This window comes from Chaetura pelagica, unplaced genomic scaffold (genome assembly GCF_000747805.2).
Source record: "Chaetura pelagica isolate M959 unplaced genomic scaffold, ChaPel_1.0 scaffold199, whole genome shotgun sequence".
Taxonomy (NCBI): Eukaryota; Metazoa; Chordata; class Aves; order Apodiformes; family Apodidae; genus Chaetura; species Chaetura pelagica.
Window position 1 is genome coordinate 2466632 of NW_009970714.1, and position 24906 is coordinate 2491537.

The following is a 24906-nucleotide window of genomic DNA, read 5'->3' on the forward strand; positions in this document are numbered from 1 at the left end:
CCCCCGGCCGGCGGCTCTGCGCATGCGTGCTGCGCCCCCCTCCCCGCCGGGCAGGGTGGGGTGGAGCGCGCCTGCTCTCGGTTCGCGAGTTCGAGTCTGGCCTGGGGTGCCGGCGCCTTTGGAATTCCCCAGGGGCTGGTCATTGCGAGGAGGCGGGTGTTTGCTTATTTTTCTCTAAAGGACCTGTCTTTTTTATAAGTATGTGTTGGTGTTTTTTTCCCCCGCTCCTGATGGAGTGGGGGCTGGTGGTTGGGTTGGTGTGACTCCAGCGCTGCTGCGTGACCCTGGAGCAGATGGGTCACCAGGGCAGCTCATCTGCGCAGCCACGAAATTGCTCTCTGCCAAAGCCGGCCACCCATCGTGGCTCAGATGAAAAGAGGTTTGGAGTATTTTAAATACCTGCCTTGAATGAAGCAGGCTGGTGTGGCGTGCGATGCCCTGGGTCACCGGCCAGTTGCCCAGCGAGTCCCTCGCGTAGGCTGTGCCCGGCAGTGGGACCTGCTCCTCCTGAGCACCACGTCCCATCTGCTGCCATTGTGCAACCCGAAGCAGAGAGAGAGAGAGGAGCATGGGAGAACGTGGCGAACCTGTTTGTGTTTTCCATAAGCTAAATGCAAAAACAGTAGGATAAGAATAGCAGCTCCTCGTATCCGCCGATCAAAGAGCAGTAATGATATCATCCCATCATCACGGGTTTAGCAAGGTTATCAGCGATACTGCACGTTCTTACAATTAGGAGGAGAAACTGGTGGTGGGGTTCTCTGTGTCTTCATAGAAATCATGTTTGTCTCTATGAAAAGGGTTTCTCCCAGCTTGGTCCCGAACACACCACAAATCAGAAAAATCTAACCTCAGATGCAAGGCGGTGGCTTTGTTTACTCCTTCAACCCTCTTTCAGCCCAAAATACACTGCTCCCTCTGTTCAAAACACCCTGTGGTTGCCACACAACTAACTCAAGGTTTGAGATGGATGCCACCTAACTTCACAAGGTCAGATAGATTTAACCCAACTCAAACCAGTACTATTAGTGTCAAGTTCTAACACTGCTCATTAAACCACAGGAAGGGGATGTTTTTTTTGGACAGAGGGAGTGGCCTTTGTTTTTTTTTTCTGTATGGATACTCCTGCAAAATCACCAAGAGCATGAAAGGTGGTTCTCTAGTGACACTCGGGGGGACACATACATGGCATAAAAATGCAACCACAATAATGTTGGTTTAATTTTATATAGAAGAAAGTTTCTGCCTCACATTTTGGAAGAAGTCAACATAAGGGACAGAAAACCTTAAGAGCTGCATGTCTGCCTGTTGTTATAGTACCTCAGAGGTCTGGGCCATATTGCCTGGAAGAGTTCAAAAGACTTGTTAATTAGAAGTGATTGCCCTTGAAGCTGACTGATGACTGAACCTAGCCCAAGAGCCGAGGGGACTCGCTGTGTCTTATGACAAAGACACTACTCACTGCATCAACCACACGATATATATATATTTAATTATAGGTTCTTTCTTCCTGTTCTCTTCTAATTAAAGCCATTGCACTAATTTTTTAGAGTGTTTGCTATTTGGATTTGGAGACATAAAATATACAGCACACATAAATGCCAGTTGACCAAAACCCACTCCTACCTCATCACTCACCACTGCCTGTATCCCAGTAGGGTCCTAGGGAGCTCTTCTCCTGCATGAGTGAACACCATTTTAGTATTACAATCTAATGCAGGATGAAGTGTCACAGTTCCATGGAGATCAAGCAACACGGATTCAAGAGAGGGAGGTTAAAAACATTGACTTCACCTGAGCAGTAAGAAAAAATGGATATTTAATTGCTTGACATATTTAGTAGGTAACAGAAACGTGTAAATCAAATGCCCTGGTCACCTTGATGGGCAGACTGTTGTAAGTGCTCCTCATGTTACCTCTGCTTTCATTTGCTTCATACAGGGTGGCTGGCATTATGAAGTTAAGAGAATTGCTGCTTCCTTTGACAGCACTCAGCCTCAACAAAGACTCACATTGTGCTTTTTTTTTTTTTTTCATTTGTTTGTCAGTACTATCATTTCTCTTCTTTGCAGATCAAAGGCTTAATTTTGGCAATGAGGTCGCACTTCACACTTTAACCCCAAACCAGCCTTATGTAGGTCTTTGTCTGTTTAACCCCCTGTCCTCTGCACTTCAGCAGTCAGCATGGCTGGCATCGTACAAAATTTGATCTTGTCATACTTTCTTAAAGCTGTCCAAGTATTTCTCATCTGCTCATGTTTTAGTTTCATTTTGGTTTTCTACCTGTAGAGCAAATCCCTGCATTCACCTTGCTCCTTTGGAGCAAAACATTAACATAGGTAGAAAGGAAAGACTCTCTACCATTTGCTTCAGTAGGATTTTACCCTCTTTGTTTGTTTGTTTTGTTTTGTTTGGGTTTTTTTCTGATTTTGTTTTGTTTTTTTTAGTTCTCTCTGTATTCTTTCATATTTCTCTGGAGCAAGTCTGAGTGACACTGTGTGATCCAGGCATACAGGGTCCTACCCACTCCTTGCTCTCCCTTCCTAAATAGCAGAAACCTCCTTAATGCAGAATCCTCCTTAATGCAGCATAGCTATAAGTAGCTCATAGTATCCAGGGACTCTATGCCCCAGCACTCCTCTTTCTAGAGGCAGAAAATTAGCCTTCCTTTGTCTGGCATATGGGGAGCCTGAGGGTGCCCCTGGAGCCACAGGCACTCTTCATGTAGCAATTCAGCAGCAAGAGTAATGACTTTTCTAACAGCAGAAAGATCAGACTCCAGGGGTAAGCATCTCTGTCTTTATGAAATGTGCATTGTGGAAAAGACTCCTCTTTCTCAATCTTGATTTTTGAGCATCTTCCACACTGAGATGCTGTGTTTTCCACTGCAGATGCTTAACACCTTCATCACAGGGAAAGAAAATGACAGTGCAAGAGAATAAGATATTTGCAAATTATTATTATTATTTGGGGGGGGGAGTGGTGGTATTTGCTTATTCCTGTGTTCATCATTGCTAATTTCAGCCAACAGAAAGAAACTGAGGTGAGTTCTGAGGAAGGAACGACTAGCCCAGGTACCCTAGGGCTGTAGATAACAGAATCTAGTGTTGATAGAAACAATTTTTTTGTTGTTTTGTTTAAGAAACAAATCATAGAATAATAGAATCATAGGGGTTAGAAGCAACCTCTGAAGATCATCAAGTCCAACCCCCCTGCTGCAGCAGGAACACCCAGAGCAGGTCACACAGGAACGTGTCCAGATGGGTCTTGAAAGTCTCCAGAGAAGGAGACTCCACAACCTCTCTGGGCAGCCTGTCCCTGTGCTCTGCAACTCTCACAGTAAAGATTTTCCTCATGTTGAGGTGGAACTTTCTGTGTTGTAGCTTGGTGCCATTTCCCCTTGTCCTGTCAGAGGGCACCACTGAAAAGACACTGGCCCATTCAGATATTTATAGACAGTAAGCTGCCCTCTTCTTTTCTCAAGACTGAACAGCCCCAGGTCTCTCAGCCTTTCCTTGTATGACAGATGTTCCAGTCCCTTAATCATCCTTGTAGCCTCCATTGGACTCTCTCAAGTAGATCCCTGTCCCTCTTGAAGTGGGGAGCCCAGAGCTGGACACAGCACTGCAGATGTGGTCTCACTAGGGCAGAGCAGAGGGGGAGGAGAACCTCTTTCGCCCCTCTGGCCACACTGTTTTTAAGACATCCTAGGATACTATTGGCTCTCTTGGCCACAAGGGCATATTGCTGTCCCATGGATAACTTGTCCACCATGACTCAAAGTCCTTCTCCATGAGGCTGCTTTCTAGCAGGTCAACCCCTAATCTATATGGTGTTTTCAATCCCCAGGTGCAGGACTCCACTTATTCTTGTTGAACCTCATTAGGTTCATCTTTGCCTAGTTCTCCAGTCTGTCTAGATCTTGCTGAATGGCTGCACAGCCTTCAGGTGCATCTGTTAAATCCCTAACTTTAAATTGCCAGATGGTCTACGATACAGTCTAAAGAATCAACATCCTATCCAGGAACAAGGCCTGAAGCAAGAGCTTAAACAAAAGGGAAAAACATGAAGAAAAACAGTGTGGTGACAAGAACTTCAGATTGTGTGAAGATGTTTGCAAAAAATACATCAAACTTTTATATTTAATTAAGTAATAGCTAAATTAGAAACTGGAATGTAAATGCTTCCTCCTTTAAGCAATTTTTTTTCAGCCACTGATTTTGTTCCAACAGGAGCTTCATAATTTTGAGCGTATTGTCACCTAACGTTCCCTGGCAAGATTTGTGTGGGTGACATTCCAGCACAAACCAGCTCCAAACAGATCATCTAGGTTGAAAACAGTTTGTTCAAAATGTTGAATTAAGTTCTTTCAGTAAAGTCAGCTGTTGTTTTTCTAATTAACCTCTAGACTCTTCAATACCTTCAATCCAAACGTGACAAATTGACTATCTGAAAAGTCATTACACAGAAGAATCGCTCCAAGAAACAAAACAGAAAGGTCTTGTTTTCTCAATCTGTTTTATCTACTCCTTTGTCTAGTAGTGCTCAAAACCCAGGTTTACCAGCTAGAGATTGTCTCAAAGTTTTAAGTAGACCTCAGCAAGTAAAACCAACAGCAACAACAATAATAATTGTTAAAATTAAGATTTAAGGTTGATGTTGAACCTGCATGTGGCAAAGCAAATGATGAATAGCCTGTTGGCTTATTTGCAGCCTCCCTGTTGTGTGACTCCTGTAGTTTCATGAGGCTGATTATGGCCCCACTGTTCTAAGTTTCTCTCGATGACTGAAATGATCTGTCACTGATTTTTATGAGATTTTTTTAGAGCAGATGGCTGATTCTTTTTACCTGGAGAGCTGCCACTTTCTTTAGATACATCTTGGGTTTTATGGTAACCTAATTTATCTGTTTACTTGAGAAGTAAGTAACTTAAATTGCAAGGATGTTGCAATTTCACTGACCTCAGAAAAGGTGATAGATTTGCTGCATAATCTGAAAAAAACCCCACAAAAGTACAACAATTTAGTCCATTAGTAGATGGACTGATAGCTTATGAAAAATTTGCCCAGGTCATTATAAAATTCTGGCATCTGTGATAGTTTCATAGCTGGTTACTGGATATTCTGCTTTATATTTCATCTTGCAGAGTTACATCAAGAATGTAACAAGAATGTTGCCATTCACCTGTATTTATATCTAGATTTCTTATTTCTGCAAGTTGCCTTTTATCAGCTTGTTTTTGTGAGCTGGAATTACACCTTGCTTGTTTGTACCAGGTTGTTCTTCTCCTCCTGCTTCCTCAGTCCTGTTTGAGTAATTCTGCACTGGCTCATTTTGAGGCTGACAGGTCCTCAGAAGTTAATCACACACATAAAGATTGGTTTTGTATTGGAGTCCTGGCCAGGGGCATTTTCCTGCTTGTCTCTGGGGCACAGTTTAAGGTTAACAGTAAATAAATAAAGGGTTACAGAGAAGAGCACATGATTTGTAAAGACAGCTTCATAGCCAGTGGTGACTACACATGAATCACAGAATTGTTTTGGGTGGAGAAGACCTTTATGATTGTCAAGTTCAATTGTTAACCCAAGTCCACTGCTAAACCATGTCCCTTAGCACCACAGCTGCACAGCTTTTAAATACCTCCAAGGATGATGACTCCACTGCTTTCCTGGGCAGCCTGTTCCAGTGCCTGACAAGCTTTTCAGCATTCTCCCCTGCCCCCCTAATATTCAATCTATAACCAAATCCAACCCCCTGGCACAACTTGAGGCCATTTCCTGTTTTTCTGTCACTTATTACTTGGGAGAAGAGGCTGACACCCACCTCACTACAACCTCCTTTCAGGTAGTTGTAAGGAGCCATAAGGTCTCCCCTCAGCCTCTCTCCCTCCAGGCTAAGCAACCCCAGTTCCCTCAGCCACTCCTCATAAGACTTGGGCTCTAGAAGTTTCATTTTGAGTACTTGAGCTCTGACGTTTCTGACCATGTGAAACCTCCATTCTTGCTCATAAGCCACTGGTGAGAATAATGCAAGTTTTCCCCCAGTCAAACATGCTTGTGAAAATGTTCTCCACCTTCTACAGAGCTGTTCAATGAAGTATGAATGATCTTGCTAAATTCTACTTGTGCTCCTTCCCCTTTACTTGTGTGTTGATGGCCTCAGGTTTTACAAACATGACAAAGAAGCCATGCAGGCAGTCTGACCTTGCTGAAAAATCAACACCAATCCTAGGCCTGTCAATAGAAATGAACCAGTACATTAATTAATGAGCTATGTCTGCCACTCTGGGTACACTGATAAAAGATGTATCCAGGTAGCGGGCACCAAGTCTGAGCTGCCTGGTATTCCTTAGCAAAAGCAAACCAGAATTTGCCCCTGTGGTGCAGAGAACTAATGGTACAGTTCAAGCATGCATTTCTAACCATGAGATAAAGCCCAAGAAGATTGACTGTATAATCCAGGCCATTTCCTTTTTTTTCCCCATCTCTCTCTCTTCTAAACTGACTAGGGAATCCCCATTTTACCCTTTTTACACAAATTTAGCATTAAAGTTTCTGTTTTCTATAATCCCCATGGACCTTCTGTCAGTGTGAAATACACATCTATTTCTTTTCTTTTTGATCTTAACACTTGTAAGTAATAAATAATTGATTGCCAAAGGTATTCTGGGAATATATTCAGCCTTAAATTGAGCACTAAACTATTTGCAAATGTGCTTAGGCACTAGCCCAAAAGATACATCAAAGGAATGTCAATTGGACATTGGGAAGTGAAGTGCCATCATATGTTAGAATTAGGAAGCATAAAATATAAGTAGAGAGATCAGAGCTGTCAGATCTGCTACTGGTAGTAATAGAAAAAGGTATGCTTTTATAGAAGGCTATAAACTTTTGTTCCAAGCTAGACCACACTTTCATCTCAGTAATGACATTCCAGACCCTATTCAGGGAACACCTCAGTTCTGACTGTTGTGTTGAAACTGGGTGTCGTGGTTTGAGCCCAACATGACAACAAAGAACCAGCCCCCTGGCCGCTCACTCAGCTTCCCACACACACACACATGCTGGGATAGGGAGGACAAAGGCCAACGAGAAGCTCCTGGTGTCTTTGGGTACAACAATGGGTTGAGACAAAAGGCAAGGAGGGTTCTTCACCGACTAATAACTTGGGGAAAACTTCACTCAACTTGGGAAAAATACTAATTTAATTTCACACTAATCAAATATACACAAGACACAGACAACACAAAGAGCAGGGCTTACAGATGTTACCCCACCCCTCCCTTCTTCCTGGGCCTAAATCCCTTTGTTCCCAGTTTCTCTCCCTTCTTCCCCCCAGCAGCACAGGGGGATGGGGTTTAGAGTCAGTTCACAGGCTGGTGGTTCCTAATGCTCCTTCCTCCTCAGGAAGAAGGATTCCTTACAGTCCTTCCCTGCTTCCCCATGGGGTCCCTCCCATGTGAGAGAGTCCTCCAGGAACCTCTCCTTCATGAGTCCTTCCTACCAGGTCTGGAGCTGCTTCAGCCTGGGCTTCTCACAGAGTCATGGGTGCTTTGGGAACAGTCACTTCTCCTGCCACGGAGTCTTCCATAGATGTATAATCCACGTCCACTGGCAGCAAATCCAAGTTCACCCCTCTTGGTGCCTTCAGGGAATGTTACACCACATTTCTCCATGAATGCAGGGGGACAGCTGCAATCTTGCCATGGGTTGCAGGGAAACTGCTTTTGGTAACCTTCTTCCCCTTCTTTCTCACCAACCACCAGGATCTTCACCGCAGCACTGCCTCCCACCTCTCCAGCACAACTCTTCTCACTAACTCCTTCCTCTGCTCAGCTCTTATATCGGTTCTTCCGTTTGTTAATTGCAGAGGCTCATCTATTGTTCCTCTAATGGCTCCTTGGCTGGGTTTGGAGCAGGGGGAGCTGAGAAGCTTTTTACTGGAGCCACCCTTGGGGCCCTTCCTCCCCCACTAAAAAACCCACCAAACCAGCACACTGGGCCTTGACAGTGCACTCACTCAGGAGGCAGCTCCAACTTAGTCTGAATGGCCTGTGAAATGAATCTACTAGAAAGAACGAGGGTAAAATGACTGCAGTGACTGGCCGTCTTGTGTCCTGGGAACAGATTTACTATGGCAGACATTTCAGCACAGCTATAAGCCCCCACATAAGCTTGGTCAGCAAAGTTACAGGTTGTGCTGCTGTGGGTAGACTGTAGGTAGGGTCTGAGCTAACCTGACTACCCCTGCACTGCTGTGCTTGCAACAGAGACATACCCAAATGTCTGGATATCAGTGAATAAATGTAGATGTTGTATGATGTTGGCCTTGTCACTGCAATTAAACCTCGTCTGCTCTTCATGCTTGTAACTATCTACTTGTAACCATTTTCCAAGCATGCAAATGACAAAAGGTAATGGCAAGAAGGAGTGAGGATGGATTTATTTACCAGTGGTAAATCATGCTTGACTACCATTTTATGGTGAAATGGGTGGTTAAGATGAAGGGAGAGTGATAGATGCATTCTTGTCTGGAAGCTGAGAAGTACAGGTTACATGAATAGACCGTTAGATCAGTTGAAAACTGTCTGGACCACAAGATCTGAAGAACAGTTATCAATGGCCTGACACCCAGTTGGTGGCTGCTTAGTAGTTGTGTGCTGTGGAACTGATTCTGTGGCTAATACTGTTCAGCATTTTCATTGTGATCAGTGAGAAAGTACCCTCAGAAAACTTAGGTGTGATGCCAAATTAGAGGAAATTACTGGCATGCTGAACAATAGTCCAGAGGGATCCTGAAACACTTATGGATTGGACCTTAAGACATTCAGTAAGGTGTGGGAAGCTTGGTACCCAGAGCAGAAAAACCTCATGCAGCCATAGACTGGGAACCTACTGCTAGAATGGGAAACTGAGGGTAGATTGGAAAGCAAGGGCCACACTTTCCATCTCATGAGATTCAAACTGGACATTAGAGAAATTTCTTCAGTAGGAGGACAATAAACCATGGGAATACATTATTTGGAGGAGTTGTGGAATCTTGGTGCTTGGAGGTTTTGAAGACACAGCCAAATAAATACATGGCTGATTTGATCTAGAGTTGGTGTTATCCTGGCTTTGAGTGGGAGGCTGGTTCAGATGACCTTTCAGAGCTTATTCCAGTTTCTCTGATTCTGTAATCATTGTTTCCATGCAGCACCTAGAAGAGTCACAAGTGAATTTGCTTGTGACCTCCCCAGATCTGTTAGGTTTGTCTTGCTTAGAGGTTTCTTGCATCTGTGCAAACTGGACATCTGTGACCGTGGGTGTAGATCAAAGATGGTTTTGCACTGGCTTTTCCAGAAGCTGCTCTGCCTTCCGGTGCTATGGAAAGCTGTATCATCCATGTGTATGTTGTATTAGCCTCAGAGACTCTCTTGTGTAAGGCAACTTGCAGTAACTCTTATGAAGTTGCACATGTGGTGCACCCATGTTCATCTGGCCTGCTCATGGTTCTTCTGTCATAATGATGGAAGATGGTCATAGTAGTGAGATAGAATAGAGTTAGTCAAGAGTTTACTGATCAGTAGGTTTCCTATCAGAGAATACTGACTGGTGGAAAATAAAAAGTTCTTGTGGACTCTCTTGATTGAATGAAAATGGGGTAGATGGATTTCTCATCTTCAAAATTTCAGGGGGAGCTTTTTTGGAAGCTGCTGAGACATCACCAGTTAGCAATTTCCATGTGGAAACTGTCCTGTGAAAACATTTTTCTGACAGATCTTAAGGTTAATTATACTAAGATATTTGAATGGAAAAGGGCCATAGTTGGTATGAAACATTTAAAAAATGTTCTTGTTGGCTCACTGGTGGATGGGAGTACAAGACTTTGCTCTTTCAGTTTTGAAGTACTGAAACTCCCCTAGGATGGGAAACCTCTTTCTACTGCTTGTTAAAGAAAATAGCCATCTAATGCTATATTAGGTTAGGGTGGCACAAAATGGCTTTTTTGTGATTTGGGAACATCATCCTGTATTTTGATCTCCCGTATTCAGTGCATCTGGACACTGGTGCACTGTGGGAAAAGTAGAATTTCTCTAATTTTTAAATGTATTCACTTCAGTTGTGTTTGTACCTATTTCAATGCTTGATTTTCAGCAAACATTGTCACAATGAGTTGCTGATGGGAATGTTCACTGAAGCAGCAAATTTGTAAGTGAACGTGCAAGTATATCTGCAGAAAATGAACTCTAAATATATATATAAAGTAAATAAAACACAAGTTTTCTCATCAGCTATATGATCTATGCACTCTCATAAGCAGTGACGGCCTGAATTTTCTGATGATGCATGTTTATAACAAACTTGCTAAGGGACAAGTTACAAAAAGAGACTTCTTACAGAAAAGTTTGAAAAAAAGGTTGGAATTGAGATTTGGTCATGGTAGTCTCTGGAGAAAAAAAGTATATAGTAACAGTCTTTCTCTGCAAATGGGGTTTTCTGACATACTGTCTCAGGTTCTGTAGATCATTAAAACATGGTCACCTCTTTCACTGCCATAATCTTTGATAAGGACTGCAGCAGTGAATAGAGTTGTATTAAAACATTAACTGTGAAAATTAAGCCCTTCATTAAAACAAATCTGAGTATTTTAAGATTTTCAATGTGCAGGCTAAGGCTGCCATTGCCTGATTGCTCTAAAATGACTTAAATCCCTGCTGCTGCTGCTGCAAAACATGATCCCTCTCTGGGCTGCATAATCTTGCTGCCTCCCTGGGGCTGTGCTGGTGGGTGGGGTCTGACCCAGCTCAGCCCTGCAACCCAACTGGGAGCTGAAGGAGGTAAGAGGAAGGACTCTGCTTTTGCTTTCCATGCTCAGGTCCCTGATGTGGAGATGGCAACATGAAGCCAGAGGTGAGAGAATGCAGGACTGTCTGATGCTGGTAGCCTGTATTTAGGCCTGTATTTAGCCTGTAATAGTGACCTCAAAGCCAGTTGCAGGGAGACCTGAAAGCAGTGGTTAATCTCAAAAGGTTAATTTCTCCTCTGTGAAATTTATGGTCTCAAAAACAAAGCCTAAAATTCTGAAGCAAAAAAAAGGTTGGACCAAATAATCCTTGAGGTCCCTTCCAACCTGGTATTCTATGATTCTAAGAAACTGAAGCATCCAGAAGAAAGCACCCTGTGGCTAGGCCATCCAGTGGTGATCCAATTCTTTTGTTCCTGACCCAACACAGTTTCTACCCTTTAATTTGTGAGGGAATTGCAATAGATCTGTAGGCTAAAATGATTTCTGTATCAATCCTCTGACAGCAGTGGAGTTTCAACAAGTGTGATTTCACACATCGTAGCAACTGCAGCAAGAAGTGTGTTACAGTGCCTCCCAAAGACCTGCAGGCAAGCACTAGCTTGCATTTATTAAATGCTTGGTCAATAAGAAGATTATCTCAGACAACATGGAAAGTTGGGAAGTAGTAGCAGACTTGAGGGAGCCACACAGCTCTTGCCCATGGATTTCTCAGAACCTATGTCTGTGTGGCATTTCAGAAGTTACCTGGAATATTAAAAATTACGACAAGGATCCTATGCATCAAGTGCAGGGTTTTGGACACAGCAGAGCCATCATCAGAGGTCCTTGGAGTTCTGAGAGAGCACTGCAGTTTCCAGCAAATCTTTTTGTTGCTGCTGGTATCCCATAAGCTGATTTGTGTCTATTAATGGGAAGATCTGCTTCTTAGGAAGAGATGCAGTTGTAGGAGGAGAATGAAGCAAGGAAACGTCTGCAAAATATGAGCATCACTGAAGAGGAACCACTGGTTTGAGTGGTACTAAGGATGCTGCGAGCAAAGGATGAGGAAAGAACAGAACTGGTCTGCAAGAAGAAAGGAGATATTTGGGCTGATAGGGTTAGGACTCTGAGATGAAAACCATAGATTCCAACTGAACATAACAGCCACTAATATTGGTGATTTTTTTTTAATATTTTTTTTTTCTGAATTTAAGGATGTGGGAAACTGTAGCCCCCCAATATTGGCTCATGACAAAGGATAATGTGGATTAGAGCAACAGAGTTATGGGGACCCAAAAAAGCTCTTCTCACCCCATAATCTAGAATCTTCACCTGACTGTTGTGTTTGCCTGCCCTATAACAGTGAACCTAATAGTTCCTTCAAAAATAGATTTAAATAACAGATCCAGAATCTTTCTCTCCATTCCCCTTTCCATCTTCTCAGGGCAAACAAAGCCCTCACTAGTAACCTAACCCTAGCCCTTCATATTAACTTAAAAGATACCCTGAAGGTGAATAAAAAAAGAAAAAAGGTTTAATCTAGGTGATTTTACCCATTATTATAGCCTGAAGGCTGTGTAAGAAAGTGTTCTCCACCTTCTCAAGAAATGAGGTGCCTCTGAGGAATTAAACAAAGCTAGATAGATGAGGAGTCTCAGGAACAGTGAAAGGGGACACAAATAGGTCAGCTTGGCTTCCTTGCAAGCAACTCTGCTAATGTTTTAATGCAGACATAAATTAGGGGCCTTGAAAAGGAAGGGGAAATGGTCCTGATAAATTTGAGTCATTGTGGAAGTATCTTTTGGAGACAGAATTCTATCTTTAATATTGTCCTTTTTCTCTTGGGATCCTGTTTGGAAAAAAATACCACGTTTCACAACCCAAGAGGATTAGCCAACAACTGTGATTTAAATCATTAATTACAAGCATCTCTGCTTACATATGACTATGCAGTGACTTTGTACGGCTAGATGGACTCCTGTATCACTGTTTTCTTGTATCATTTTGCCACCTTTTCTGATCAGTGTCTTTTGTCCTTAAGGCATATTGTCTTGCTGTGCTTTGCCTGTGGGATATTTCAAGCCAGGTAGCAGCCATGTGCTCTGTTCTTTACAGGCAGTTCTTTGACTTGTGTCCTTTCCCAGTGCCATGCTCAGTCCTCAGTGGCAGCTGTGACTTGGCACAGAAAACAATAGTTGGCAGGTTATCATAACATTGCCTTCACAGGGGCAGCCAGGTGTTGACCACAACAGGTGAAATACGTGTTGATTTTCTTTCTCTCAGGGTCATCCACTCCCTTTCAGTTAAACAAGAGGTGAAGCAGGCCCAGCCAGTGCTGTCTGCTGATGTTCTCCAGCTGTGCATTTATCATCTGCTTTTATTCTTTATTCCCCCCCCTCTTTTCCAGGGTGACAGTAATGACAATGTGGGATTCTAAATATATCCGAGCAGGTTCTGTGATCACGCTGTAGGCTGTGTGAAATCTGCAGGCAACAGTACGCCTGCTTGCAGTGTTGCTTTAGGTGAGAATCTGTTTAGTGCCCTAAGACAAAGTTAGAGACATCGAAGGGCCCAGGGGCTAACACGCTGAAGGAGATGTTGGCAATGTTAGCCTGAAACCCTCTGTCTGTTAGCAGGTAATGTCCCCGCTGGAAAATAACAAATGTATTCAGTGGTAGATCTTGGTTACGGTGCATTAGACACTCACTAGCACACAAGACTCATCAAGTGAAGCACTTCAGGGAGAGAGCATATCCATCCTCACAAGGGCACCCATAGGGAGTACTTGATCCCAGCAGGGTAGTTATATTTTTAGGCTGCAGGCCTCAGACCCACTGAAGCAGTCCCTTCTGCTGCCTCACCTCCTCCTACTTCCAGCCACTCCTTCCCACTCTCTTACTCCTCCTTCTGCTGTGCTGGCACAAGAATTTGGGCATGTGGTGAAGTGCAAAGGGAGAGCTAATCTGGCTGAAAAAATCCTGGCTGAAAAAGAAGGGGTAGGGGTGTGGGGGGGCTAGCCAGCTCAGCTCCCTGCTCTGATTTATTTGCAGCAACCGAGGGGGTACAAGGAGAAATAATGTAGGAGCAGGGACACATTAAGCAGACAGAGCTGCTGAAAATAATGTTCATCGGGCTATGATAGGATTTCCTTTTTGTGATGATTCTTTCCTGCCCCCTGCAAGGAGACAAGGCAGCACTGCTTGGAGAGGATGGGGAAGAACTTACCTGCTTGCAAGTGCTGAACTCCAAACTAGGTATTGAAGGGGAATTTAGAAGCTGTTAAGTGATGGTCAAGATCCTTTATATTCTTGTTTGTCTGGCATATAGTTCAGTTTAAATTAACAGTTTTTAGCTACTGAAGCTGTGTATGGTTTAAACCTCACTACCTGCCACTTAGTTCAAAACACTGATATGAGAAACCAGCTGATTACAGAATCATCTATCAAAAGGGAAATGTCTCCTTGATTTATATCAAGGAGCACCTCATTTGTACTCAGAAACTTAATGATACATGTAATTTGTAAAATACCTTTCTATGCTGTTTTATTGTGGTGTTAAATATTGTCATTAGGTTTATGTGCATATGTATCTCCTCCCCTCTTTTAGTTTTAAACCCTACTTACCTCTTGGCCTGAAGAGAGAACTAGAGGCTGTAGAGAGTGTTTTCAATGAGTCAGCATGAAAGTTACTCAGGGGATCTGAGGTCACACAAGTGCTTTAGAAAACATGACTGAGGGCTCAAATATACCCCGTAGCTTCAGGCACTGGGTTAAAGTGAATTAATGCTTCAAAACTAAGCCCTGCCCATCAGGCAGTGATTCCAAGCTGCTGACCCAAGTACTGTAGGTCTCCAAGTAGTAAATGAAGACAGATAGCTCAGTGGGTATGTCAGTATGCTTGAGGCAATTCTTCTTCAGTGTGTAATGAACCTATGGGATGATGAAGCCTGGGGACTGAGAAAGAAGCTCATGGGGCAGCTGATGGGAATTGATGGATGAAGATGCGTCTGAGATAGGTGCTTGACTTGGGATTGCCTTGGGGTTGTCTCTCTCCCTTGCAGATCAAGAATACTGAGATCTAGAAAGGTGGGTAATGATTGGTGGATTCATAAATGGAAAAAAACCAAGCAATGCCTGAGTGAGAACCAGATTCCTGCCTTGTGAAGATGTTAATCAGTAAGGACTCAGATTCATGCTTACTTTCTCGCTGGCCCACTGAATGTTGTCTTCTTTGCAACTCAGGTGTCAGCTGCAGTAGGAGATGCATGGGAGTGGGACCAAGCACTTTATATTCTGATGGCTGGAAAATCTTGGTAGAGAAGTGGGAGCTGTAGGAGAAAGCAGTCTGGTTCTTCAACATCTTAGAAGTGTGGTGCAGACACTGGAGTTATGACATACAGGGCTACCACCATCTTCTCCATCCTGTGTAAAAAGCACTTAGATATACTAAGATAAAATTCATAGTTGGTTTTTGTTTGTTTTTTTTTCCCCCAAAGGAGTTCTGCAGGAAGCACAAAAGCTTCACAGCAATTGTGAGCCAACCTTTAGGGACTCTGCATGTGTCTTCTTCTCCAGACTTCAGGTAAATTTGTACACCAAAGTGGTGTCAACAGTTGAGACAGAGATGCACACACATATATGTGTGTATGCATATATACATGTATATATGTATTTCTTGTGGCAGCTATTTGGTACTGCTGGAGTACCTGATCAGAATCACTCTCTGAGAGTGAGTTCTCCCAGACTGGTGGTGTAGGTGGGGAGACTCTGCCCTTCTGGCTATTAAATCAGGCAGGCATTTTTTTTTTTCTTTAAACTGAATTGTGTTAGAAAAGTTCCACAAAGAACAAGCCCCTTTGTTATGCTTTTTCTCACTCCAGCAGCTACGGCAGGAGGCAGGGGTGTGGTACACAGAGATGAGCCTTGGCTTTGTCATTAGAAAGTAAGGGTTTACAAAGTGATGATGCAGTTCCCTGCAGCATGCTAGGCAGATTGTGTCTGCTGGATAATCTTTAAACTATTGCCTCACTTCTGTGCAACTCTGAGGTCCTGAATTGCATTAAAGTTTCATATTTCATTTGTAAAGCTGTGAAGCAAATACATTTTTTCAAACAGGAAGAAACATTTTTCTTTCCTGTTTTTTTTCATGCCAATCCCATACCTTTCCTGAGGGAGCTAGAGTGCCTGGCTAATTGGAAAGGTAATGGTGGGTCTGCAGTAAATAGATAAGACTAAAACTTGCTCTACTGTAAAGGGTGCAGCTGCTTGATTGCATCTGCTTATTTTGTCAGTATGTGATATCCACTTTCTTGTTGTCAGGCTTTGAGATTATTAGTATTGAATCTTCAACTAATTGCTTGCATCTACTGATAGTCATTCTTACTTTCAACCTCATAATGCGATACTCTCAGCTACTGTAATGACAGCTGACTTTATGCAAAGAACCCCCCCCCAAGCAACAAAACCAAACTAGCTGAGGAAAGGCACGGCACCCACACAAGTACGATAGAGGTACTTCTTCCTTAGCTGCTCTAGAGAGTTGCTACAAATCTTAATATGTATTGAAGAGGGATTATAGGCAAGAGGAACTCTGGTATGCAAGGAGTCACAGAATAGTGGAGTGGCCATGCATGTCTGCTTCAGCTGGGAGTCAGCCTGTAGTGTGGGTAAATACATTTGATGTAGTTTTGATTTACTTTGCTTGGGCAACAAGCAGGGAGAAAAGATCAATGGAAGAGCCACCCACTTGGTTAATCACCCACAGCCCACTCCATGCTGCTGCATCCATAGCTGAGATAAACAGATTAGGAACCGTCTGCATGTGTTTACAGGTGCTGCAACTGTTGGATTTTTTTCCCAGTTGCAGAACAGACCTGTTGCTTTGTGGAGTAGGTGAAGGTGTCATGTGAAACCAGGCGTCCACAGACTTGAAAGTTTTGTTTCTGTAAAGGCTGACACTACCGTACAGGAGACTTGAAACGAGGGGGTTGCCTTTGTATGTCAGTAGGATCAAAACGTTTTGTTAATTTATCTGCACAATCTCATCCTTCATGGAAAAGTCCTAGTTAGCCTGTTAGTTGATCTGTATTTCAGCCCCTAAAAAACCAAGTGGAGCTGGATGCAGGGAGGCATTAGTGAAGACACAGGAGCTGAGGGGGAAGAAGCAACAAAGAGTATTTGAGGAAATCTTTTTTCCATATAGCAGAAAATGGATTTTCTTTGGTATCTCCTGTACAGAAATCTTAAGTTTTTATGGTGACTGAGCTTGTGTAACTTAGAAACACGGACAGCGGCATAAATCTTGATGGTGCTTGATAAAGAGAAGCAAAAAAAGTATAAAACAATGTCAGCAGGACAACTACCAGAGGTCTGATCTTTCTTCAGTAGGTGGCGGCTGTTGGATGTTGGACCTGTGAGCTTAGAGTCAAAACAACACCTCCTACTCAGTATGTTTACTGCTAAATGGAAGAGTGCTTACAGTGAGTGAAGTCCAAGCAGAGATTTTGAAGATTCTTGATCAGTTTTAATATGCAAATACACAATAAAGGTATATTTGGTTTAATTAGAACTAAGGTCCAGCTCCAGGTTTTGTGAGTCTTTTTGTGGGAAGAAGACCTTGGAGAAGAAAACAGCTCACTGCTCTGTTGGCAGAAAGAACACGCCAGGTTTTTTGTGTTACTGAAGAAAATTAGCCCCTGGCCTCTGTGGAAGGCTGGGCTTCCACCTCCACGTTCTGTGTGCCAGTACCAGCCTTGGAGTCCTTCTGGTGTGTGACTTGTTGCAACCTGAAAAATTCACAAGATTTTCCTCAAATGCCTTCTTTAAAAACAGTTCTGCTGCTTGAGACAGTTAAAGACAGACTTGGAAAGATACTTGGTATAAATAGCAGGGATTTAGGAGATGAGGCATGGCATGTTGCTTTTAATGGTGCTTCAGACCAGCTAGTGTCCTATTCCTGTGGCAAGGCTTGGTCAGATCTCTTTTTGTGTCTCTGGGGTTGATCCTGTCACATGCAGTTTGCATCTTTCAGATTTTGGACAGCTGTGTTCAGCTATGATGAATGTTTTCTCAAAGCCTGATTAGATCAGAATGATGTTTATGTTGTATGTGACAGTGCTTGTGGTGACTTGGAGAACCAAAGGCTTCATCTCCACAAAGAGGTTTCTTGATATCTCTGTTTTGGCTGATTAGCAAATGCATTTAGTAACTGGAAAGATAGGTTGCTGCTTTGTTGATGTGTTGACTCATTTGATGTATTTTAAAAGAAAACAAGCAACAAACTGATTTGCTTGTCCAAACGAGTCTAGCAGACATGTCTACAGAGGTAGGCTGAGCTGGAGGACGTCAAGATCACCTCTCATCAGATTATTGTGATCTTTTGTTTGCTTCATAGTCTGTATGAAGAAATCAGTTCTGTATTCCCATCAGCTCTTCTGAGCCTCAGACCAGGTTTCATATGTCATTGTTGTGACAAACAGACCTATGCTTTGTGAACAGCACATTATAAGAAACCTACCAAACCAGGAAACTTAAGCATGGTTATCATTGATAAAAACCACATTGCACGAAAGTTATCTGAACACTCCTTTAATGATTCAGCCAGTAATAAGAGAAAGTATTCCATTCAGTGCTCAGGAGACAAGATGTGCAGTTTTCATGCTAGAGTAATTAGGTAGTTCAATCTTCAGGCAATTTTATGTACGGATGGAAACCACTGGCTAGGAGTAATTCAAAAGCAACTGCCCACATGTGTCCACTTCTCAGGGTGGGTTCTTATATATGTGGACCTAGGTTATTGTTTGCAACCTGGAGTACCCCTGGAGGAATTGAAATCCCTCATTTGTGGTGTGTCTAAACAGCCTGAATTGCTTTCTTTTTTGGAATTGGCTGTAATTCATTTGTTTCCATGCAGAGAGGTTTGGGTGGCCATACATGTTCCAACAAGGACAAATTCATTACTGTTGCTGCTGCTTTCTGCACTGTTCTGGTGGCTTTCTGTAGCCATTTTGGGCAACTTAAGCAAGTAGTCCTTGAGGTAGTGGCACCTGGGAAGTTGCCTCTGCCATGTTCATTTGTTGTTGCCTGATAACACAGCTGTGCTGATGCTGCAATCTCTCTGTGAGGGCAAAACTGGACTTTCTCTGTGAGCTTCTTGGCTGTTTCCTTTATGCAACTACTGGAAATGTTTAAGTCTTTCAGGCCTCTACCCTTTACTCAAGCTTGGTTGCCCAGTGGGTTTAAGTTGGAGGGAGGGGAGAAACTGTCAGGAAAAACAAGCTTTTTTTTCCCCTAAGAATACAAACCAAAACCCCAAAGATGGAATTTGGAAGTGAATACTACCATAAATGTAAAATCTTGACAAACACAGCTGACTATGCAATTCTCATGTTCAATATGGGCCACCTTTTTTTCCTTTTAAATTTACAATTCCTAACTGTCTATCAGTGGCATTGTTTAGAAAGATGGAGCAGTTCATTCTTAGATACTTGCTAGACCTTATGTTGTTTTCCAGATTTCTTCAGAAGTTCAGAGGTAAAATCCACTCATGTCAAAAATACAGGGGGTCTATTATTTTTAAAATTAGAGGTGTAACATTTGGCAAATTCCATGGTGCAGCATCACAAAGTCCACAGAACTGAGTATATGAAACAAAATGTTGTGTTCCATTTTAGAACCATGTAATGCAGTTATGCATTGTATATATATCCATACATATATGTACGCAGAGTTTTGCCATATAGTTAATAATAACTAGATTTCAAGGCAGACAGATGTGTTAACAGAGGTGAAAGTGAGCAGGAGATTTTACTAGTACTTTGCTTGAGTTCAAGGAACTGCTGCTTTTATAAATGATCAATGTTCTATATAGTAGCATTTCTCTTAGAGAAGTATCTAAATAAAAGCATATTATTTACGTAGGTGTCAAGAGTTACTGCAGCTGATATACTCAGCTAGAACTGGGTCTCAGGGCATGCTGGACTGGCTTCAAATTTCAAACTGTTATTTGCAAAGTGCAAAAGGGTAATTTCTCAGCTGGGGAAGCTGAAGTTGTTAGATTCAATTTTAAAGTCAAAGAATCGGAGTGGTTTAAAATAAGCTTTGCATAGCCTCTACCTCAAAGACACTTTCTAAGGCATTCAGCTACCATGGTGATGAACATGGTATAAATAGAAAATGGATTAGAGAGAATTCAAAATGTTTCTGTGTAGATCTAAATTAACAGTGGCCATTCAGGAAAGAGAAGTAGGAAGTCACTGTGCAAAATTTAAGAAAATACATACCAATAGTAAATCTAAAGTGTTTTATAGATAGATGAAGGTAGGAAGCAGTTGATAATATGGCTGGTAATACAACACCAGCAGGAGTATTGTATTCTGATTCTGCTCAACCCTAGTCCAGAAAAAGTAGACACAGATCCTGTAGAAACTTGAGAAGCATAAAAAGATTTTTACCTGGGAGACAAAAACCTCTTCTGATCAGACAGGTGGTAGAAATGGCAATGTTCTCCCATGCATCTATGAAGAAAATAGAGGATCCCACAAGAGTGAGATACGCAGCTAGGAAAGACTCAGAAATGTCACCTGTTCTGCAACAGACGTACATCTCCCAACCCCCTCAACCAAACCCTCTTGAACTTGTTTCTTTCACATGTCTTGTGACATGAGATCCCAATAGAATTTAAAGACAGCCAAGTACTTTTTAGTCTCTTTGCATAAGCAGCTTGTAGTTTTCTGCCACAATATATTAAGGTCAGCTCTTTGGTAGGAATTAAAGCTTGTTTAGGCCCCAATTTGCAGACTTATTTAAAGGGCATGTAACTTGAGGGACATTGATAATTTTGTTGTTTCAGTGGGACTGGTCTTGTACCTTAAATTGCAGGTGGACTGAAGTACCCTGAGGAAGAATGACCTTACAAATAGCCAGATACAGGTCTATGCAGATAAAAAGAATACACAGTATGTTAATGTGTGCTCTACAGATGTCTTTGTATCAATAGTTTGCACTGTGTTGCTGCTTTTTTTTGCTTTGTTTCACCTGCAGCTACTGGGAAAACTTTGCTTCTCCAGTCATTTACTTCTCAGTGACTGGGAAATACTCTGTGATTGCTGGTGTGTGAACATTACCTGGTCACCCCTTCTAGTGACTGTATGATGACAACTGCGTAACAGCTGACCTTAAACTAGCCTCATGTTTGAGATGGTCAAAGGGTTAAAGACCTGCCTTTCTTGCTGCTACTTTTTGAGCTTCTGACCTTTTTTACACTGTTATTGGTTTTGCTAGTTAGAAATCAAGTTGAGAAGGCAATAAATCTATTTATGACCAAGAGTGTTTTCTGGCTGATCAGATGAACAAAATCAGATGGTGTAGTTTATCTAACTCAGAATTAAGTCACTGAATATGATCTGATAGCAGTTCCCGACTTGTCAAAAATCAAAGTTTAAAGGAGGAGTGATGACCTGGCTTTTATCTAGAGATTGAAATTTTAGATGTGAAAGTAATTTAAAAACATATATATTGCTGACATTAATTTGGGTGGAGGATCATGGCTGGACAGAACAAAAACTTCAGGGAATGTGTGATAACAGCTCCCTCACCCTCATGTTACTTGATTCAAGATAGTGATGATCTGTCTGCTAGGAGGCAGAGGTGCAAAACAATCTTTTAGGGGCCTCTATGAAAGTGTCTGAAAGCAGTGATGTGATGGCAGAATATCCCCTTACAGCCATCCCTTTAACTGGAATTCACCTTGAATATGTGGCCTACAGGTGAGTTTTCTGGGCAATGTGAACCCAAGTGCCAGCAGTACAGTCCTTCAACCGATCTCGGGCCTTATCGGTACCAGTAAGATAGCCTAGTGCTTTTGCAGATCAGCTCAGCAATGAAGAAAAGCTGACTGAAGCTGATCTCTAGTAGGGGAGAGGTTATGTAAACAAATAAAACCTTTTTTGTAGTCTCAGTCCTCTGCGAGTATGCAAACACAACTGGTTAACTTGCTAATTAATTTGGTGATGTCCCTGAACTCTGAGCTGTCATGAAGCACGTGCATGGGTTTTGTTTAGGAGCCCCTGTCTCCTCCAGGCAGATTATATATGGAACCAAAGCTGGGTTTCCATTACCCCCCTTCTCTGAAATAGCAACATGATATTATCTGGGTATGACACTACCAGCTTTTAAGATGCATGACCTAGAGCACAATGTGAGGTTCATCTTAGCAACACAAAACTAGCATAAATTCATGAAATGCACCCTTTTCTCACATACTGGCTCCTCATAGCCAAGCTTTTCCAAAGTTAACCTCAGTTTCTTGGTGCTGCTCTTGTTATTGTTGAATAAATTCTCACAGGAGTAAAGGGTTATCAAAACTTCCAACATCTTCTGCTTCTTTAGATTATCTTCTTTGTTGTAAACATACAGTAGCATCAACACCTTAAGATAAAACCCTAAAATAAAAAATAAAAAATCAATCCTCTCCTGCCTACACCATTCTCCGAGTCTGGAATGGAAGAATGGCAGATACAAGCCACATCACTGAGCACATTCCTTGAAGGCATTTGGGTGCTGTAGTGAGAAGGGGTGTAGACACACCAACATAAACCAGCAGTTTCAGTCATGTAAATCATGGCAGGCTCTACAGGTAATCAAACTGAGATCACCTACACTTCTTGGGTGTCTGTTTCCCTTCAATATAGCTTAAACTCCGATGACTGTTGTGGCCCATATGGTGCTGAGAGTGGGAGAACATGTTGAACCCTGTGGGCTTAAAGCAAGAAATTACAATAATAACGGCTGTGTTCTGAGGGAGAGGCCATGATCCTGAAAGGACGTTGTAGCAAGGTGGGTCAGTCTCTTCTCCCAACTAACAAGCAATAGAACAAGAGGAAATAGACTCAAATTGTGCCAGGGAAGGTTTAGATTGGGTATTAGGAAAACTTTGTTCACTGAAAGGGTTGTCATGCACTGGAACAGGCTGCCCAGGGCAGTGGTGGAGTCACTATCCCTGGAAATATTTAAAAGCTGGGTAGATGTGGTGCTGAGTTTTAGTGGTGGTTTAGTGGTGGACTAGGCAGTGTTTGGTTAACACTTTTTGATGATCTTAAAGGTCTTTTCCAACCAAAGCAATTCTATGATTCTATCATATCCTCCAAATGCCACGTGACAATGGTATCAGAATAATCTATCATTCACTAAGCTGAGTAGATCAGGTGTCTCCTTTCTTTTGTGAGGAACTAGTTATCATTACTGTCATTTAAATAGTCATTAAACACTTGATTTCTAATATATCACTAGGATGAATGTTTTCACACTTCTCACTGCTGTAGGACCATCAGCTGATGTACATTATCATGGTTTCATGGCATTATTTTTGTTCCAGGTTCTCCAGAGAACTCTGTCTCTTTGTTCCTTACACAATGGACCAACGTCCTCTTCTGGATCTAGCTGGAACAGCTTAAGCTCTTACTGTGCTTTACCCCTCCTCTCCCTTCTACTAACAAAGCAACTTGCTTGAGTGCTCCCTAAACCCACTTCAGGCACAATCAACTGAGCTAGAGCATAGCTTCTTTTTAAACTGTTTGAACTATCTCAGCTGATTCTGCTTGAAGTGGGTTAGGGAGCAATCACACAAACAGCTGGGAGAGCTACCGGGGTAGCAATCAATGCCCGAGGGGCCCTGATAAAGAGCTTGAGAAGAGAAGGGCAGGGCACAAACGCTTCAAACCTTTGCAGCTGTTTGCAAATTGAATCTCTACATAGACCTGTAGGCTGCACGTGAGCTACAGCAATACCTCTGTTTCCAGACGAGGCAGTTTTCTCTGCTTTAACAGCTAGCAACTTCTAAAAAAAAAAAAAAAAAAAAAAAGAAATAAAAAAAATTTGAGAATCATTTGAAACTTTACAGTGATGTGCCCATATAGCATATGAGCAGATACTCTCTGAGCCCAGAACAGCATATTGTGCAACAGCATGGGAGAGGGGAAATTTTGGCCAGGAAAGTCAAAGCATATTTTTTCTTTTATCTGTTGGATGCTAAAGCAATGCCTTTCATGTGCTGTTTTGATTTGACTGGCCTGAAGAGGGGGGCAGATGACTTGTATCGAGCTTCAATCCCCAGTCCTGGAACCCACTTACTAGAGTCTGAGTGTTTGCTGTTTCAACCCACCGATAAAGGAGCTCTTCCAACAAACAGACTGGGCTGCCTTCCACCACGCTCTCTCTCTTCCAAAATCTTTGAGGGGAATGGACTGAACAAATATGTTGAGCAAGTGTGCTCAGTTTGCAGTAAATGGCTGAACAACCGGCCGAGGGCATAAGCACAGTCTGTAGCCACCACACCAGCTCTGGGGCTGAGGACTAGTGGATATATCTCATTAATTTTCTTACTCAAGCCTGTGGTCTGCACGAGCTTTGGGTGTAGCGATGCAGAGCTGTGAGAAAGCAACAGAAAGGTGCACCCTCGTGGGACACACACTTCTGTGCTTCAGGGTTGGGCCCTGGCATCTGCAGGGTCTGTTTCTGGCAATACCACACACTCACGTTATGACCAGGGCTGAGCCACATATGAGACATCATTATCCTGTATGTAAATTAAGTGTCAGCAACTTTGCAGGTGATGTTTGTTGCAGCCTATTTATTTTTAAGTGTATCAGTGTTGCATTCTGGGCCTGTTTACAGCCAAACCCACAGGATTTGCAGGCTGTAGTGTGGCCACCTGCACGCAGAGAAACACAGATTTTTGGTGTTTTTTGTTTTTTTTTACAATTGACTGGTTTAATGTTGTTTGTTTGGTTTTTTTCTTCTTGGGGCAAACCCTACCTTCACTGAAACCTGAACTGAGACCAGTCTTGCTTAGCATAGCAGCAGCATCTGCAGTGTTCGCTGAGGGGTGGTGAACCCTTTCTTTCCCCCTCCCGCCCCCCACTGTACCTTTCAAGGTTTATGAAAGATCTCGCAAGCAGCTTTTAAGCTGATGAAACCCACCTCGGCCACGGTGTCCTCGCTGGGGCCAGCCCTGAGACACAGGCCTGGATGAAGGAGCACCCCTCAGAAAGCTGGAAGGCGACTACGCCATCAAGCCCGGCACAAGGCCACGACTCAGTCACACATGCACGGCTCCCGACAAGCTTCTCCAGCGGCCCCCAG

General features: G+C 42.7%; 2 protein-coding genes across 2 annotated transcripts in view; one reads left to right on the forward strand and one right to left on the reverse strand.

The window, feature by feature from the left end:
- The window catches only part of XRCC2 (X-ray repair complementing defective repair in Chinese hamster cells 2), an 11839-nt gene extending 11696 nt beyond the window's left edge, over window positions 1-143 (reverse strand). The window contains exon 1 of the mRNA XM_010006018.1: window positions 72-143. Coding sequence (XP_010004320.1) covers window positions 72-143 — 72 coding nt within the window. The remainder of the gene's footprint in view (window positions 1-71) is intronic.
- A 290-nt stretch (window positions 144-433) lies between these two features.
- The window catches only part of ACTR3B (ARP3 actin-related protein 3 homolog B (yeast)), a 54475-nt gene continuing 30002 nt past the window's right edge, over window positions 434-24906 (forward strand). The window contains exon 1 of the mRNA XM_010006019.1: window positions 434-474. Within this exon, the coding sequence (XP_010004321.1) occupies window positions 434-474 (41 nt within the window). The remainder of the gene's footprint in view (window positions 475-24906) is intronic.